Genomic DNA, 19,604 nt, shown 5'->3' with positions numbered 1-19,604 from the left:
TAGTGCTGATCCATTTCTTAAGGGTTTTATGAAGAATAAATATCAAAATGGAAAAATATTTGCACAGTTCTTTGTAAATATAAACGTCTTGTGTGGATTATTGTTGCTACAGTATTAATATTAATTGCAATAACAACACTGCTGCTTCCCAGACTGGCGGTACAGAGCAGCTGTAGGCCAACAGGAGCCAGACTGAAGAGGTCCGGGGAGGTGCCTCCAGCACGTACGGCCCACAAGGGGCGGAGTCTTAAGAAACGTATCTAAGCCCCACCCCTTACAGCACCCCCTTCGTCAGGGCGGTGTAGGCGGTTACCATGGCGATGACGTCTAGAGGGCGGGGAGGGGCGGGGCTATGGAGAGGAGGAGGAAGATGGCGGGCGGGCGGCTCTGAAGAGACCTCGGCGGCGGCGGAGGAGGAGAGAAGCGCAGCGCCGCGCCGCGCCGGGGCCCATGTGGGGAGGAGTCGGAGTCGCTGTTGCCGCCGCCGCCGCCGCTGCCGCCTGTAGCTGCTGGACCCGAGTGGGAGTGAGGGGGAAACGGCAGGATGAAGTTCGCCGAGCACCTCTCCGCGCACATCACTCCCGAGTGGAGGAAGCAATACATCCAGTATGAGGTACCGGCAGCGGCTGGGGTGTGGGAGGGCTCGGAGGGGCCACCATCTCACCAGTCCTGACGTCCACCGCCGCCTTCCGCTTCGGCTGCCTCCCTGTGCCCGGGCAGACTTTGACCCGCTGCCGCGGGGAGCCACTGCGGCATCCCCGCCGCGGCCGGCCGCCTCCCGGATCCGCTGTCCTTCCCCTCCCCCGCAGCCCCGCTGCCGCCGGGGTAACGGATATGCAGGCGGAGGGCCGGGAGGAAAGGCGCTCCCCGGGCCGGGGCCGGGGAACGGTGGGAGGGTGAGCTGCAGGTGGGGGAGTCATGGTGCGAGGGCAGCCCCGGGTCGCACCGGTTCCGCGCTAATCCCCTTCTCCCTACTCGCCCTGACCTCTCGTCCTCACCCTGGGCGAGCGCCCCCTCGCCAAGGTTAGGTCTTGTTTCTTTCCACCTCTCACCAAGGAATCCTTCTCTTCCAAGAGAAACCCCTCCAGTGATTTCCTTCATTCCACAGAGCCCTTCGGCTTTTTCCCTCTTGCCCACTGTTGACAAAGGCTTTGTAACGGGGTTGAAACTTGACTTAAGTGTGTATCATATAGGCAGTGGTTATAGTTTTTGTAAACGCGTTGTAATCAACTATTCTGCTTTGATAATAAGACTCTTTACTGATTGCATGAAGTCTACAGAGTAGTAAAATCTTTGTTTTTGCCTCTTGTTTTGGAATGGAGGGAAGAGGAAGGAGTGAAGATAATTATTTACATTTTTATATTTTCTGCTAAGTTTTTGCTAGCTGGGGAAATAATTAGTATATTGTAAACAATATACCTTACCTGCGTATTACGGGAATCGTGCTCCCCATTCCCTCCCAATTTCTGTGCTAACACTCCTGGAAGGTTAGATAATAAGGAATCTTGCCTTAATACAGGGAAAAATAAAGATAATGAACCCATTTATATGTTCAGAAGACAAGATACCTAAGAGGCTTTAAGCATTGCGGTAGGTTATTCTCAGTAGCTGGCAATTCTCAGTAGCTGAATAGAGAAAGACCGACTTATCTGTAACCTCCAGGAATTCACATCTATTTTGTGTGCAGGAACAAAGAATATAAAATCAATATGAACACACATAACCTAGCTAGATTTTATGAATTAAACTATTTTAGTTCTCCATTTGATTTTTATATAAGCTTAGTGATGGGATGTTTGGGCAATAGCAGTGAGTGTATTTATTCATATAGCCGTTGTAGTAATTGAAGAAGACAGAGAAAGAGATGCAGGTAGGTTAAACAGAATCTTGAATATTGTGAAATAAATTCACTTGCAACCTAGAGTATTTGATTATTGCTGGAAGTGAAAGGCCTGGAATTATTAATGCTTTATTGTCACTTAATTTCTTACAGTGTTTTGTGCCCATGCTTTGTAAGAATGAATGAAATAAGGGACTACCATTTCAGCCCGCAGAGTTGATTTATTGTTTCTAATAACATTCAGTTTTAAAACCTTGGCTAGAGTCCAAGTGATGGTTTTTATTGAAAGAAGGGTATTGGTCTTTCATCTTTCTAGTAGTGATTTTCAGCACCACTGCCAGTTCTTCATAGAGGCACAGGACAGGAGCATGCTGAAGCACATCTTGTATTTGTTATATAGCATGGAATGCTTTGGGCTGAAGTAATAGTGGCTGGATGTATGCCATGATTCGTTTTAGGTATTTCAACACTTAACTATTTCATAGAATTGTATTAATTTGCAATATCTGAAGCTGGAAGGAGAAGCATACGATTTAGTTTGAAAATGCAACCCTCTTAATTTGTAATGTCACTTTTGTGGCTGGAGGAACCGCAGTGATTCTTGGGCTCCTCGTTCACATAGTCACTTGGATACTGTTCCTAAATGTTTACTGTAGGTTGGTCACAGAGGGGCAGAGTTCCTGAGATTATGTTGTGTCTGCGTTATCTTTCTCAGGCCAGTTATAAATTATGTTTTGAAAAATTCATTTATTCCGGATAATTGAAATTTGATTCTGCAGAGTTCCTACTATATGGCTTCTGTCTTAGATAAACTCATCGTTTGGTAGGCAAAATTAAATAAGGCGCACTTTTCTTTGTAAGTTGAAATCAACGAATATTTTATAGGGTTGGAATCTCCGTTTTGTATGTTGTTTCCGAAGAGTTGGTGCTATTCCTTTAAAAGTAATAGACAGATGTAAACGAGAGTCTTTAGAGTTCAGGAATTTTAGCAGTTTAAAACTTTGGGGAAAAAGGACATCCATAAAAATTTGCTAGAGGAAAAAGGACCTTTTCACAGTGAATTAAACTGTAGTTTCTCATATGAGGATGATGCTCTTAAAACACTATCAGTAGAACAGATGCTGGGGTTTGTTTTTCAAGCACTGATGGTGAAATTTTGGTGTTTTACCCTTGGTTTCTAGCCTAGGGTGCTTTCTAGTGTTGTGAATCAATATGAACTGTTCAGCTTCTTTGGTTTTTGTGTCATTTTGCTATATTAAATATTACTTGAAATAAACAGAGAATTAGAATCTGAAAATTTTGTTTTACATCTATAATCATATTTAATTATATATAATATGTATATATGGTAATACAATAAATACTAGTGTTTGTATATGTTAGCCATGAGACCTGGGGACAATCTTTTTTGCCTTTCCCGGGCTCGTTCTTCCATAAAGTAAGTATATAGGGCCAGAGCTTTTCAAGGTTCATTCTAGGTCATGTTTTTGATTTAACTTTTAATGGTTTTTATTCCTTGAATTGATAAAATTGTTAATGGTAATAACCCATCAATATCCTGAAAATTATTATATTTTTTAATTGAAAAGTAAGTTGTGGTGTTCATAGATTCAGTCTTCATAGGCAGAATAATAAAGCATAAAATAATAGACCAACATGGAGAAGCCATATAAAGAAAATCTATTCGATCCATTTGTAAGTAGTTTTTCCAAAGAATAAACACAAACAAACTGAGACTATTCCTGTTTGCAGTAATCTGTTTGAGTATAAATCTTGGCATATAAAATAGAACACTGGTAGATCTTTGTAAGAGCTTTTTTAAAATTTAGAATTAGTGACTATATATTTTAAAGCTCTGCAATTGATTTATCAAAATTAACTGAGCCTGGTTTCAACCAAATAGACTAATATGACCATGTTAATATTTTGCAGAATATTAGCAGAAGACGCAAATGTATTTGGTACCTTAGGCTGCTGACTTTCCCTAGGGCCTTGTGTTTCTTTGGTTTCTCGGGATCCATGAATAATTCTTTTCAGTGTACCCTTTGTTTTGTAATACAATAACAAGGTTTCTAAATTACAGGATTTTGGAGCTAAAGGGAATTTAAAGATTATCTACCTTGTTTTTCCAGGCAAGGAAACTAAGGTTCAGAGGGGTTGATCCACTTGTTTAGGAATATGTGTATGTCTCTTGAGCATGTGTAAGCATTGAGAGTCAGGTCACACTGGGTGATCCTGATGAAATCATTTGTTCTTTCAGCTAAGACACATCTTAAGTTTCTTTAATGTTAGAGAATTGGACTTGATTTCTAAGCTCACAACCCCATATTATTTAAGGACTCATCCAGCTCTAAAATTCTGTGTTTTTTAATGGTTTAATTATGTTTGATATATGAAGAGGACAGAACTTAACAGGACTATTAATAGCATCCTTTAAAATTAATAATATCCTTTCAAAAATTTTTGATATTTTGATCTGTGAATAAGATGTTAACCCAGTGAAACTCTCATATTTAACTTAAAAAGGGATGACGATGAGTTCATTTTTTATTGCAGGATTTTGGAAAGGAGAGGTTCTGCGTGAACTACACTTCCCTTATATTCAAGTATAAGGAGACATTACCGTTAACATTATTACAATTTTCATTTATAGAACTCTCCCATGGGAACACTTGTGTTACAGGCTTCAGTTTCCCAAAGGTATTATGTTGGTTAGGTAGAGTTAACTTGCCTTGCTGCAACTTGTTTGAAATTTCCAGTTTGGCCACCCGATGGGGCACAAACCACACTTTTTCTTTCAGACACTTTTGTAAATGAAAGTATAGTGTAGTGTATTTAAGATAACACTTGTAAATGATTGCGTCAATGAGTTGGTTGGCATTTACAAATGTTTCTTGAGTGGAATGAATGTTGTAAAGACAGGAAGCTATAACTATTTTTTATCATCTTTAAGTGTGTTAGCATGAGTATCCTGAAAAGATTATACTTGTCCGTTTATCCTGAAGGTTGGTTTTGGATCAGCTTTTGGGTGAAGGCCCAGATCATAAGAACCTGAGAATCTTATTTGACCTGGGGTGACCATGGAAATTTAGTCCTAGCTTCAAATTCAATCCTAATCTGGGAAGCATTTAAGAGAATGATTGAGTGTGCTGGTTAGGGATTTCAGGTATGTTTGAGTTGTAGGCCTCAAAGGAGTGTGCCCAAAACTCCCATGGAGTAAGAGAAGACGGTATTAGAAAAGTAAGGGGGCCAGACACAGTAGCTCACGCCTGTAATCCCAGCTCTTTGGGAGGCCAAGGCAGGCAGATCACTTGAGGTCAAGAAATCGAGACCATTCTGGCCAACATGGTGAAACCCCGTCTCTACTAAAAATACAAAAATTAGCTGGGTGTGGTGGTGCATGCCTGTAGTCCCAGCTACTCGGGAGGCTGAGGCAGGAGAATTGCTTGCACTGGAGAGGCAGAGGTTGCAGTGAGCTGAGATTGTGCCACTGCATTCCAACCTGGCAACCGAGTGAGACTTTGTCTCAAAAAAAAAAAAAAAAAAAAAAAAAGGAAAGAAAAGAAAAGTAAGGACATGTCTTAAAAAGACTCCTGTAAAGATTCCGTAAACAACAAGAAAATGACAACAGAGCTGAGGTTTCTCCTTCTAGTACTAGCTTTTTGGCAGCCAAATTACAGATAAAAACAATGACACTTTAGTAAACTTGACAAGAAGTTTGCCAAAAATTTAAAAATTGTTAAATTAATGCTTTTTTTTTTTTTTTTCCCCGGAGACAGAGTCTTGCTCTGTCACTCAGGCTGGAGTGCAGTGGCCTGATCTCAGCTCACTGCAACCTCCGTTTCCCAGGTTCAAGCCATTCTTGTGCCTCAGCTTCCCAAGTAGCTGGGATTATAGGTGCGCACCCCTACACCCAGCTAATTTTTGTATTTTTAGTAGAGACGGAGCTTCACCATGTTGGCCAGGCTGGTCTCGAACTCCTATTCTCAAATGATCCGCCCACCTCAGCCTCCCAAAGTGCTGAGATTACAGGCAAGAGCCACCACTCCTGGCCTAAGCTAACTCTTTGAAGTAAGGTTTTACATCTACTGTCAGTCACAATGAACTTGACTGGAAGTATATATATTATATTATGAGTATTCTGCCTTCGTGAGGTCTGTTTTTTCAGTTTATAGCCATTATAATTAAGTTTCAAAATCAAATTAATCCTGAACTTTTGAACCAGACTTTTGAAATACTGTATCATAAAATGTTAAATGAAGATTTTATTTATTTAAAAAAACTTTTTTTGTTTTTTTAATGAAGATTAAAAAAATAATGAAACTTTTCAGTTTTGTTCTGAAGGCATTGTTATTGATAATTTCTTAGATCAAAAATATTTTTGTACTATTCATAAATGAAAGGTAGAAATTATTTCATCCTTTTGTCATCTTTTTAAAACTTCTATTTTGAAGTTTTGTTTTACATTTGTACATAGGTATAGATGGGTATAATTAATACATAAATATGCATATATTGGAGATACATAAAGCTTTTTTAAAATAGGGATTTGACCTAATAAAAGTTTGGAAACTTTGCCCAACTTGTACAGATTAACCACAGCTGGTTTGTGGGTTGCCTGGTATTGAGGTGGCCTTTGGGAATGAGAGAGTGTCAGAATTCAACAGGGTTCCTGCTCAGTGTATTTGCCTTTTCAGGTCTTTCCTTTTCTAGTAAATGCTAAAAGAAGCCTGCAGAGAAAGCTCATGAACAAATACCTTACAAATCATTCGTTCATTCCACAAGTTTATAGAAGTCTTCCTTTGCTATAGGCTGATTTGTCATTAAATGCTAGCTTTCAGTACCTTAAAAATAGCAGAAAAAAACTAAAACACACACACACCAAATTTGTGTGTATGTGTGTGTTTGGTTTTGTATTTCAGTCAACATAGTATTTTTAAAATTAAAAAATGGTATAGAAAGGGAAGACTGAAGATTGAGGACTTGAAACATGGTTATAAATTTGTAACATGGTTACAAATTACTTTTGTATAAATTTGTATTACTTTTGTAATACAAATAAGTCTTGTATTACTTTATACTTTTGTATAAATTTGGATCACTTTTGTAACTTAAGTTATATGCCTTTAAAGTCTTAGTTGTTTACTCAGACTGATATTTAGTCATCTATTTCTTCCCATCACCAAGCAAGTGTGGTATGTATAGGGACTGATCAGAAAATCTTTTAAAAATTAGGCTGAGCATGGTGGCTCACACCTGTAATCCCAGTACTTTGGGAGGCCAAGGCTGGCAGATCGCCTGAGATCAGGAGTTCGAGACCAGCCTGGCCAACATGGTGAAACCCCATTTCTACTAAAAATACAAAAATTAGCTGGGTGTAGTGGCATGTGCCTGCTACTTGGGAGGCTGAGGCACAAAACTTGCTTGAACCCGGGAGGCAGAGGTTGTAGTGAGCTGAGATAGCAGCACTGCTCTCCAACGTGGGTGACAGAGTGAGACACTGTCTGAAAAAAAAAACACAAAAAACTAAAACCCTTTAAAAATTGTTTGTTTGCTAGGGAGTCAAAGGAAAATATAATTCATCAACTGTAAACATAACATTTTCATAATCTCTATAACAAGAGGCTTAGTATATTGATTAAGAAAACAGTCATCTCTTATTAATTGAGGATGACCTGCTGTATTAGAAAGACCTTGGACTAGAAATCAGATATAAATCCTAAAATCCAGTTCTATCATTGACCGTTCATAAATAACTAGTGAACAAGTGATTTTTTTGAAGATTGAAGGACTGAAATTTAATCATAAAGTGGGAAGTTTTTAGGTTATTTTTGTGTGAGTTACTTATTTAGGCTAAATTTGGTAAAGATGTAGTTCATGGAGTAATCCATGTGCTTTGTGGGCTTTTTTTGTACCTTAGAGTAGTGGTTCTCAAACTTTTTGGTCTCAGGACCACTTGAAACTCTTACCAGTTATTGAGGGTTCCAGTGTACATTGATACATATGCTGTATTAGAAGTTTGAAGATAGCCTGAAAAAAAGGTTCTCTAGTCTTATCAAACATGGAAGAGGATAAAGGAGTCCCGTGGTTGAGGAGTGTCTGGTATCTGCCCCACAGCCAGGACAATAGAGAAAAGAAAGTTGGCTTCCCTGGATCTCATAATTCTACTTTCCTTTCTTTAAATTGAATTAGCAGAAGTGTGGTAAGCTTGTCATTAAGGAGAAAGGAATTAACATTTATTGAGCAGTTAGGAACCAGGTGTCAGCTGTTTTACATATGTTATCTCAATGTTCACAACAGTTTTGTAAGATAGATAATATATTATCTCCATTTTACTGATGAGGAAACCCAGGCTTAGAGAGATCAGTAATTTGCTTAAGGCTATATGCTTAGTAAGTAAATGGAACCAGAATTTGAAATCAAATCAAATCAGACTGTGGAGCTTTTGCTTTTATATGGAAATTGTAAATAACAACAATGATGGTAGTAGTGGCAGTAACAGCAGCTGTTATTTTTTGAGTGCTTACTGTATCAGGCGCTGTGGTAAGCTCTGTAAAAACACCTCTTACAGCGTAGGTTATTGGCTCTGTTTCTAGATGGGGGAGACTGAATCTTGGAGCCATTAGGTAACTGATTATGTTGATAGTAATTGTGGATAGCTAACTGTGGAGATTGTAAGAGCCCATGCTCTTCGTTCCTATATCCTACTGTTTTATGAAAAATGAATAAATCCATCCACTTATACATACATACACTTAGGTCTGGTCTGACCTGTTCTCAGGCACCACTGACCTTTCTACAGCCCAGTGAAGTAATGGCTGGTCTATTTTTAGTCCCAGGTCTTAGTCTGCATAGTTTGGAGATAGTAGAGTGTGGTCTGTGAGATAGTGTTCACCTCTGTTAAATTATATTTCCCTCAAGGTTATCAGTGTAACTATTACTGGACAGCCAGCTGGTAAATAAAGGAACTTAGGAAGATGAATCAGAAGAAAAAGGTAAGGAGATAAGGTGATAAGGGTAAAAAGAGGAGGACAAAAGTGGACAGCTGTTTGCTATGCCACAGTTTTAGTGTTTGGCTTCTGGATCATAAATCATGGAATGTTAGACTTGCAAGGAACTTTAAAGATTATTTAGCTCAACTTCCTTTTTTACCCAAATGGGAAAAGAGGTTAAATGATTCAGGTTATATGGTTTGGTTCGTAGCTGAGTTAACACAATCACCCTGATTCATTTTATTGCTCATTATTTTATTTAATATGCTAGTGTATTAATAACACATAGAGAGGAAAAACTCTGAAGCCAGTCTGCCTGCGTTTATATTCCAGCTCCACCACCTGACTAGTTGAGTGACTTCAGGCAAGTCAGTTAACCTTTTTGTGCTTCAGTTTCCTCATCTGTAAAACAGGGATAATACTAGTACTTATGGGATTGTTGTGAGGATTAAATGAGTTAAAAATATGAAAAGTGTTTAGAACAATGCCTGGCACATAGTAAGAGCAATAAATTTCCTATTAGAATTATTTCTTCTGCAGAGCTCAACAATACTAAATAATAATTGACTAATATTAGTTTTGACTGGGAAAATAAGACTCAAAGCTTGTTCTCCAGATTGGTCCAGTTTAGGTTTTCATGGAAAATGGCTTTGTTGATTTTTCGCTAATATTTTTCTTATCTTAATAAATCCCACTTAACCTTTTTGTATAGATTTAGAAAACCAGGTGAGAACAATTATGTGGCTGAGAGGTAAATTAGTTCTCTTATAACTTGTATTCATCTCAGTTATAGACTGTGTCTGTATATTCGTTTTTAAAATTGAGGTGAAGTTTGCATGTGTATTCTTAAGTATGTCTGAATGGCTTAAGTGAGTTGCTTGTGTTTTTAGTGGATATCTGATTTTGGTTCTTTTCAATTTTCTTTTTTTTTTTGAGACGGAGTCTTGCTCTGTCGCCCAGGCTGGAGTGCAGTGGCCGGATCTCAGCTCACTGCAAGCTCCGCCTCCCGGGTTCACGCCATTCTCCTGCCTCAGCCTCCCAAGTAGCTGGGACTACAGGCGCTCGCCACCTCGCCCGGCTAGTGTTTTGTATTTTTTTTTAGTAGAGACGGGGTTTCACCAGGTTAGCCAGGATGGTCTCGATCTCCTGACCTTGCGATCCGCCCATCTCGGCCTCCCAAAGTGCTGGGATTACAGGCTTGAGCCACCGCGCCCGGCCGGTTCTTTTCAATTTTCTAGTGAAAATTTAATTTTTAATCCTTTTTAGAGTTGAAAGAGACCTTCTCAACCTCTCTCTTTTACAAATGAATAAATTAAGAGCAGAGATGCCAAGATACCTGGTCAGAGTCTTACAACTAGCTGATGGCAGAGCCTGATGTAAGAATATTGGCCTTCTGCTTACTGCTGTACCTTGCTAAGGCTTATCATTGCTATATAAACATTGCTTTTAAATTTTAAGAATGAAGTTTCTTTGTAAGAGTCAGTAGGGATTTAAATGTTCTTACTAATGATTACTCAGATACTCTGCATTAATACATTTATCTGTATCTAATCCATTAGATCCCATTAACCTGAAATAGTTCTTGCGAATGCCAATTAAAAAACTGGGTAAATTAATGATGTTATTATTTACCCAACAACAAGAAAGTTAGGCATTGCCCTATTTACGTATGGTCACAAGTGGAAACCTATCTTGAGTGAGGAGATAGGACCGAGGAATTAATGGGGAGGCTTGAGGGGTCAGGTAACAATGAAAGCAAGACTCAGGAAGGTTTAGAAATGGATTGGCCTTGTTCCTCTGTAACATACCTGTATTTGAATGTTAGCACGACTCAGGAAGCAAGACTCAGGAAGGTTTAGAAATGGATTGACCTTGTTCCTCTGTAACATACCTGTATTTGAATGTTAGCACAGGTTACATGTGTTACCTGTACATGAAGAGTATATCCTCCACCTGTAACCCAAATTGCCAAGCCAAAGTCAGAGCATGTATGGGTAGAGAAGAAAAGAATATGAATGAAACCAGTTTGCTAAGTATACATGAGTGTCCCGTCTTTTTTTTTTTTTTTTTTAAATAGTAAAACAATAATGATGATAATAACAACAACTCATGTTTGTTGAGTGCTCTAGTGTGCCAGGCATTTTACATTTAATCCTTACCTTCTAAGGTAGGTTTTGTTATCCCCGTTATAAGAAGATACTGAGTCTGAGATTAAGTAGATTGCCAAAGGTCATGTAGCTAGGGAGTGGTCGAACCAGAATTCAGACACAGGTATGACACAGATATTTCAGACACTGAATTCTTGGTATTTTGCTGTCAGGCAATATAATAGGTAAGCCTTAGTTCCTGCCTTAGAGGAGTTCTTAATTTGGGTGGTCTCCTAATCACAGTATATACGGTGATTATGTTATAGAGGAATGACCAATTGATTTTGCCCTAGAGCGCAAAGACATTTATCTTGGAAAGATCTACAGAGGTGGTGTTTGAACTGGGTACTAGAGATTGAGTATGATTTTAACACATAGTGAAGAGGGGAAAGGGCACCTGGGGAAGTCTAGGCAGTTAGAGCAATAGAGAACAGAGGCAAAGATGAGTGGAAGTATCCAAACATAGTTAATGCAATCTGGTTTAGTTAGATCTGTTGAAGAGCTGGTAAGGTGAAGTTGAGAAGGTGAGCTGGGAGCGATGAAAGGGTGAAGGGCCTGTAATACCATTCTAAGAAGTTTAAACATTTTCCTGGTGTGAAGCATGAAGGATTTTAAATAAGAGATTGGGAGAGGGGTTAGTTTAAAGTGAGGTGTGTAATCTAGATCTTGGAGGATACTTTGGAGAGTGCAAGACCAAAGACAGGAAAACCAAACAGCATAGCCAAAGATAATGAAGGCTTGAATTAATACCTTATTTAATCAATTTTAATATGTGGTTTTTTCACATTTTAACATCTGAAATCAGGGTATGTCAGGGTATGTCTTATAATTAATGCTATGCTATAGTTTAATTGGCAGATATTTTTCCGTTCTTAGAAGCACATAAAATAATGGTGTATGTTATTATTAGTGGCATTCTAGATTTGATGAAATACAATAGTAGTAACATAACATTCACCGAATGCCTACTATTTGTCAGGCAGAGTAGTAGATAGTTGTTGGTGTCCATCATCTAGCACAGTGTGTCTGTCACATTTAGCAACTCACATATTTGTTGAATGAATTATCTCATGATCCTTACAACAGGCCTGTTGACATAGGTGTTTAGCATGTTTTGTATGAAAATAGAGTCTTATATTTAAGTAATTGTCCAAAGTCAAACAGCTAGTTAATGGTGGAGTTAAGATAATGAACCTAGGTCTGCCTTACTCCAAATTCCATTTTTTTATCACTATGGATGCTCTGTGGTTTTACTGAGGTAGGAAGAGGATTCAAGAAGAAGAGTGGATTTGAAATTTGGTAGACATATTAGGACTTTCACTGATGGAGTTCAAGTAGAAGGTGCATTTGAGGTCACTGTGTTGCTTGGGAACACCATTTGACTGGCTGCCAAGAAGCCTCTTAGAATGTCTTTACCGTGGTGAATTCAGTGTGGCCCAGGTTCTCATCAGAATTTGGTCTTTTCCGTAACTCTGGTTTGATGGGGCTTGGGCAATAGTATATAACTGATTGATTGAATGATATTAAGCTCACGTGGGAGTGATGTATAAACATGTGGGTGCCAAATTACTAATTTACAATGAGAAATGTACCTAATGTTCACATTCCAGGCTAAAATACGTTTTTCCTGTTACCAAGCTGTGAAAGGAGATACATAATAACTAGAAGGTGGCTGGCTGTTTATATACTATAATTAGAAAGAGAATTAATGGTGCATTTATTTAATGCTGTTAGGCCAGTGTCCCATAGTGTTTAAATGGGTCAGGTCCTCGGTTAGGGTTGTCGTCTTCCTGGATTATGCTTGTATGTGCTGCCATTGTTTTGAGACTTTCCTTTTCCTATACTTTTAACGCTGACCTCTCCCTCTTCTGATTTACTTACTTATTTATTTTTTTTAAAGATAACGTCAATACTACTGATACTGGTCTGTGACTGTTTTTTTAACTTTGTATCTATCTTCTGATCTATTGTATGTGAAGTTTAGAGTTTAGTTAGATTCCAACAGACTAATTTGAATTTTGGTCTCATTGTTCATTAGATATAAAACCTCTCTGAGCCTTAGATTCTATCTGTAAAACAGTGGAAATATCTTTCTCAGTAATTGTGATGTTGAGATATTATGTATATAAAACACCTGGCCTATATGTTGTAGGCCAGTGGTTCGCAACCTTTTTGGCACCAGGGACCGGTTTTGTGGAAGACAGTTTTTCCACATACGAAGGGGAGAGGGAATAGTTTTGGGATGATTCAAGAATGTTACATTTATTGTGCACTTTATTTTTATTATATTTACATTGTAGTATATAATGAAATAATTATACAGCTCAACATAATGTAGAATCAGTGGGAGGCAGAGCTTGTTTTCCTGCAACTAGATGGTCCCATCTGGGACTGAGGGGAGACAGTGACACACAAAGTGTGTTGCTTATGTTCAGTCTACTTCGTAATCTGGTTTTGGTTGCTGTCACTGCAGAAAACCTGCTTCACAAAGATAGGAAGTTGGAAATTTAAGCAGGCTTTTCAGTGCTTTTGTGACAATCTCAGGATATTCTGCCTTGAGTTGAATCCAGAATATATGGAAATTTGAAGTTGTCTCAGACAGACTTTTAAGTCCACTGTCATTTGTGATCTCAAGCAGTTGTTCTAGCACGGACAAAGCCGATTCACCTGGTTTATTCGCAAATAGGTTGTGGATCCATTCTTTCCCAGTTTGGGGGTCTTTTGTGGTTGGGAGGTAATGCTTAAACTGTTTTGAAAGCTGAGATAGGTGATCATGCACCAGCTGGGAGAAAGAAGGCCCTGGCTGAGTCTCTTTCAGAATCTCTGCTATGTTTGAAACATGTCAGAAATCTCAGTGTTCACTTGTCGCCTCCATAATTCCAGTTTGGCTTTGAATGCAGCTACTTTATCTGCAGACTTGAACACAGTTGTCCATCTCTCCCGAAGTGACAGATTGAGTTTGTTGAGCAGGTTGAATGTGTCACACAAGTTTTCCAACCCATTCTGTGTCACAGAAATGTGCTGCTAGTGGTGACTGTTTTTCTGAAATCTCTGGAGCGGCTCTTGTAACTAAGAAACTCCCGCCAGTGATCTACCTTTAGAAAGCCCTCTCGCTGAGAGAAGATGTGTGTGCTCTGCATCCATCTCCTCACAGAGCTGTGCAAACAGATGTGAGATAAGGGCATGTACTTTAATGTTAATAATTTTAGTCACATCTTGCAAAATATTGTTCAGGCGACATTTTTCAGCTAGCCAGCATTTCTCTATGGATGGCACAGTGCATAGACTCGACATTCAGAAGTGACCTCTTTGAGCTGAGTAGTGAAACCAGAAAGCCGTCCAGTCATGGCAGCTGCTCTGTCCATGCATATACCAACACAAAATGGCCAATTCAGTTTTCCTGATATGTAATCATTCAAAAACTTGAATAGTTCTGCAGCTGTGGTGTTGGTTGGCAACAAAAGTGCACATAACATATCTTTATGCATATCCTCCTGAAAACATGTAACACAAAAACAGGCATTGTTGCCTTATTGTCAATATCGGTAGACTTGTCAACCTGGATTCCATACCACGGTTCCCATTAATGTTAACAATTGTGCTTCAGTATCCTCTGCTATTTCATCCATTCGTCTGGTTACAGTGCAAGCCAAAAGAGGAATACGTGCCACCTTTTGAACTGCAGCCTCTCCTTAAAGGTCATGACAAATGTCCTCAGCAGCAGACACAATCAACTCTTCACCAATAGTAAAGGGCTTCTTAGCTTTATCATTGCAGTTAGCCACTAAGAATGATGCTGTCAGTGCAGACACATTTGATGAAGTGGTGGCTTTCAATAACTGCTTCTGTTCTTCATGTTCGTGTTTTGTTTTTTGCTTTTTTTTCTTTCGAAAAAGACTTGTCTTTTAATGCAGGGTGCTTGGTCTCCATGTGATGAAGCAGTTTTGAAGGTTTCATGGCTTTCTTGGATAGCTGGTCACCACATATACAAAGCTGGCTTGGAGAATGTGAATCACCTGTTGCAATGGACCTATTTAAGTAGGAGCCTTGGTATTTTCTTTTAAATGCAGCTTTCTTTTTGTTGACAGTCTTAGAATCGTCTGCTGTCTCATCATTGGGTCTTTTCCCCTTTTCAAAGAAGCTCTCTGCTCACATTTGTTTTTTACTCATTTTGGCTAGGGTTAGCTTGTGGGCTTACCAAAACTATGACTGAGACAAGTGTGCAGTGCAGGAAAGAGGTGTGGATGGAAGTAGTAAATAAAATAATGGGTGGGCCATGTGCGGACTGAAGTAAGTGTCGGATTCTGACTTAAAGCCTGCCACCAGATGCAGCTGTACAATTGATGTACATCAATCCCCTTGCTGCTATAAAGCCTGCCACAAGGTGCAGCTTAATTGTCACTTACCACTCACTGGTAGGGTTTTGATATGAGTCTGTAAGCAATTGATTTATTATGGTCTCTGTGCAGTCAAACCTCTCTGCTAATGTTAATCTGTATTTGCAGTTGCTTCACAGCACTAGCATCACTGCCTCAGCTCCACCTCAGATCATCAGACATTAGATTCTCATAAGGAGCAGCAACCTAGATCCCTCACATGCGCAGTTCACAATATGGTTCACCCTCCTATAAGACTCTAATGGGGCTGCTGATCTGCAGAGCTCTGGCCGTAATTTGAGCAATGGGGAGCCGCTGTAAATACGGATGAAACTTCGCTTGCTTACTTGCCCACTGCTCACCTCCTGCTGTACACTACTATAGATTTTATGTAAACACTGTATAGTTAGGCTACACTAAATTCATAAAAATTGTGCTTTAACATTATGATGGCTACAACAGCTGTGACTTTACTAAGGCAATAGGAATTTTTCAGTTCTATTATAATCTTATGGGACCACTGTTGTATATGTGGTCTGTTGTTGACCAAAACATCATTATGCTGTGCATGACTATATTTTATTATCAAACTAGGCCAGGCGCTTAACTACTGTAGGTTTTGTCATTGTCATTTTTCTTCGTTGCGTTCTAAGGAAAGCAGCCTTGGTGACTGTCTGAGTAGGTAAACTTTAGAATACAGCACTAGCCAGGCTGGGCCCCGTGGCTTACACCTGTAATTTCAGCATTTTGGGAGGCCAAGGTGGGCGGATCACCTGAGGCTGGGAGTTTGAGACCAGAGTAGAGGTGAAACCCCATCTCTACTGAAAATACAAAATGAGCCAGATATGATGGTGCATGTCTGTAATCCCAGCTACTCCAGAGGCTGAGGCACGAGAATTGCTTGAACCCAGGAAGTGGAGGTTGCAGTGAGCCGAGATTGCGCTACTGAGCTCCAGCCTGGGTGACAGAGTGAGACTCTTATCTCAAAAAAAAAAAAAAAAAAAAGGAAAAGAAAAAGAATATGGCACTAGCCAGTAGATCTTTCTGCAGTGTGGGTGTTCTATATCTGCATTGTCCAATATGTGGCCACTAATTGGATGTGGTTGTTTAGCATTTGAAATTTGGTTAGATAGACCAAGGACCTGAATGTTTAATTTTAGTTTATTAAATTTAAAAAAATTTGCTTTTGATGGCAACATGTTGGTAGTGGCTATTGCTCAGCTCTAAAACTTTCACTAAGTCATGGCAAAAAGGACAAATTATTCTAATTCAGTTTCCCTTCATTGTTGTATGCATGTATTTGTGTGTATATCTCTCATTTTGGGATTTTCCAAGAATTTGTAGCAGCAGAGGTTAAGGTCTAGGTCTGTCTCTGCCATTAAGTGGCAGTGCCTGTTTAGCTGCACTAGATGAGAGTCTCTCATTTCTGAAATGTAGGATAGTGTTTTTCAAAGATTAGTTCACTGCCCATGTGCATCAGAATTAACTGGGCTGCTTCTAAAAATACAGAAATGCAAATATGTGGACCCCACTAAATATCTATAGAAAGTAGAATTTCTGGGGGTTCAACCCTGAGAAATCTGATTTTTTGTTTTGAAACGAAGTCTCACTCTATTGCCTCGGCTGGAGTGCAGTGGCACAATCTCGGCTCACTGCAACCTCCACCTCTTGGGTTCAAGCGATTCTCCTGCCTCAGCCTCCTGAGTAGCTGGGATTACAGGTGCACACCACCACACTCAGCTCATTTTTTGTATTTTTGGTAGAGATGGGGTTTCACCATGTTGGCCAGGCTGGTCTCAGACTCCTGACCTCAGATGATCCACCTGGCTTAGCCTCCCAAAGTGCTGGGATTACAGTGTAAGCCACTGCGTCCAGCCAGAAATCTGATTTTTAAAATTGTTTTCTATAAATTCCTGAGATGATCCTGATTGCTATACTGATTACATCTGTTCCTTTCATCGCTGATAATTTTTGACATCTCTGATAATAATCTTTTAGCTATTTGTTATTTAGTTTTTATATGTATTTTTTGCAGTTAGCATCTTTTGGGGGGACTTACACACTGGGTTCCTGAAAATTACATTGTATTTCTCACAATTTTCGGATGTTTGTGGGAGGAGTATAAATCCTTGTTTGTGAAACTAATCCCCAAGAGCATTTTCTAGTGCAAACTAATAGCCATTTAGTATTTTGATTAAAGAATTAAAGATGCAGGCCAGGCGTGGTGGCTCACACCTGTAATCCCAGCACTTTGGGAGGCCAAGGCGGGCGGATCACGAGGTCAGGTGATCGAGACCATCCTGCCTAAGACAGTGAAACCCCGTCTCTACTAAAAATACAAAAAAAATTTATCTGGGCGTGGTGGCGGCTACTCAGGAGGCTGAGGCAGAAGAATGGCGTGAACCCAGAGGTGGAGCTTGCAGTGAGCCGAGATCGTGCCACTGCACTCCAGCCTGAGTGACAGAGTGAGACTCCGTCTCAAAAAAAAAAAGAAAAAAAGAAAAAAAGAAAAAAAAAAGGTGCGTAACTAAATATTAAGTGCTTAACTTTAGAGGTCACTCTTGAATGATATATGCAAATACTCTGTGTTGTGGACAGTCTGTAATTCATGTGTCATTGTTTAAATAATGGATATTTGGAACACACAGCCAATATCCTAGTTTTCTTGCAGTTAGACTTTTCAAGTAAACATGCTCCTAGTTGTGGGTGTTATGGAGTTAGCTAAAGGAAGCAGGCTAGAGATCCTACTGTTTAGTATGTAGACATATTTTCAGTCTGTGTTTCTCACCTTTGCCTTCTGCTGAGTCTGGAGTGATACCCCTGAGTCCTTCCTCCATCCTTTAATTGACTGCAGGCTCCTGGGTATAGTGTAGCGAGGATGGAGGTGGTGGAGGTGGGAGTTGAGTGGACCTGTTAACTGCTTCTTCAGCCAGTCCTCCTATATTTAGCCCTGTCCCCTTAACTCTACCTTCTCAAGTACCTGATACTTCCACTTCCTCAACATTCTGGGGTCTAGGGGCTAAAATGGCTTGCTTCCTGTTGGTATCCCTTTTTGAAGGTGTTTCAGGTTTTCCATTTTGTGTGCTGTCAGTTTACTACTATCTCTGCTTTCTGTCTTCTAAAAATTTATTAAAACCTCTTATCTGCTGCTGTCACCTTCCCCATTCTTTTTATTCTTAGAGTTTTATACTTAAAAAAATTCCTAGATTGTCATTTTAGTGGGGTTTGGGGACAGAAAGAAGATAAATGTATATAGTCAGTCTGTCATTTTTTGCTGGAATATCTGCTGCCCTCCCCCAAACTTTTTTTCTTTCTTAGAGACAGGGGTTTTGCTTTGTTGCCCAGGCTGGAGTGCAGTGGCACGATCATAGCTTACTGCAGTCTTGAATTCCTGGGCTCTAGGGATCCTCCCTCCTCAGCTTCCTGAGTAGCTGGGACTACAGGTGCACAGCACTATGCCTGGCTCCCTACACACTTTTTGATTAAACAGAGTTATTTGATCACCTGTATTAGTACTGTCACTAGCTAAATTTCTCAGATGAAAAGTACACATTTGTTGTCTCAATGCCCTTTACCTCTTAAAGCCTAGAAAAAAGCCAAAAACAATTTATGTTGAGAATTCACTATGAGCTCTTTTTGTCATTTCCAAAGGCCTATCCTTAATCTTCATTTTCATTATTATCTCTAGTAACAAGAGTGAGGAAGATAAGACAGAATCTTTAGGAATGAGAAGGGGTTCTTTAAGGATATATGAGATCTATTCATATTTGAAGGCAGTAGAGAAAGTAGCTGAATTTAAATTTGTTGCAATTCAGCTTTTTTTCATTTATTATCTGTGAGACCTTTAAACAGTGATTTTCTCTTTCTGAATCTTAGTTTTCTTGTGTATAAAATGGAGGTAATATTTACTTTGTAAAGTTGCGGTAATTAGATATAGTATTTGAAAGTGCTGCAAGGGCCTGGCCTGTAGAATATACTTTCTGATAAATTGTAACTGTTAATTTCTGTTGTCATTAAAAATAAGCCATAGAAATAACTTTTTAAAAATCAACAGATATTTATTTTAAAGTATTAGTACTCAGTCTTTTTTGCATAACAGGACCCCTTTTCGATGTCATAAAGTTTCTTGGAAACTGAATGATGGTAGCTGGACATTTGGAATCCATTTCTTTTTTTTTTTTTGAGACGGAATTTCGCTCTTGCTGCCCAGGCCTGATCTCGGCTCACTGCAACCTGTGCCTCCCGGGTT

General features: G+C 39.4%; 1 protein-coding gene across 2 annotated transcripts in view; it reads left to right on the top strand.

Annotated features, from left to right (window-relative positions):
• The first annotated feature begins 335 nt into the window (after positions 1–335).
• XPR1 (xenotropic and polytropic retrovirus receptor 1) overlaps positions 336–19,604 on the top strand; it is a 267,712-nt gene continuing 248,443 nt past the window's right edge. The window contains exon 1 of one of the 2 annotated variants that reach the window (XM_050766256.1): positions 336–613. In XM_050766256.1, coding sequence (XP_050622213.1) covers positions 545–613 — 69 coding nt within the window. In that variant the 5' untranslated portion in view covers positions 336–544. The remainder of the gene's footprint in view (positions 614–19,604) is intronic. The other variant, XM_050766266.1, reaches the window with a different exon arrangement.

This window comes from Macaca thibetana, chromosome 1, assembly GCF_024542745.1.
Source record: "Macaca thibetana thibetana isolate TM-01 chromosome 1, ASM2454274v1, whole genome shotgun sequence".
NCBI classification, from domain to species: domain Eukaryota; kingdom Metazoa; phylum Chordata; class Mammalia; order Primates; family Cercopithecidae; genus Macaca; species Macaca thibetana.
This window is presented reverse-complemented; position numbering and strand designations above follow the sequence as displayed.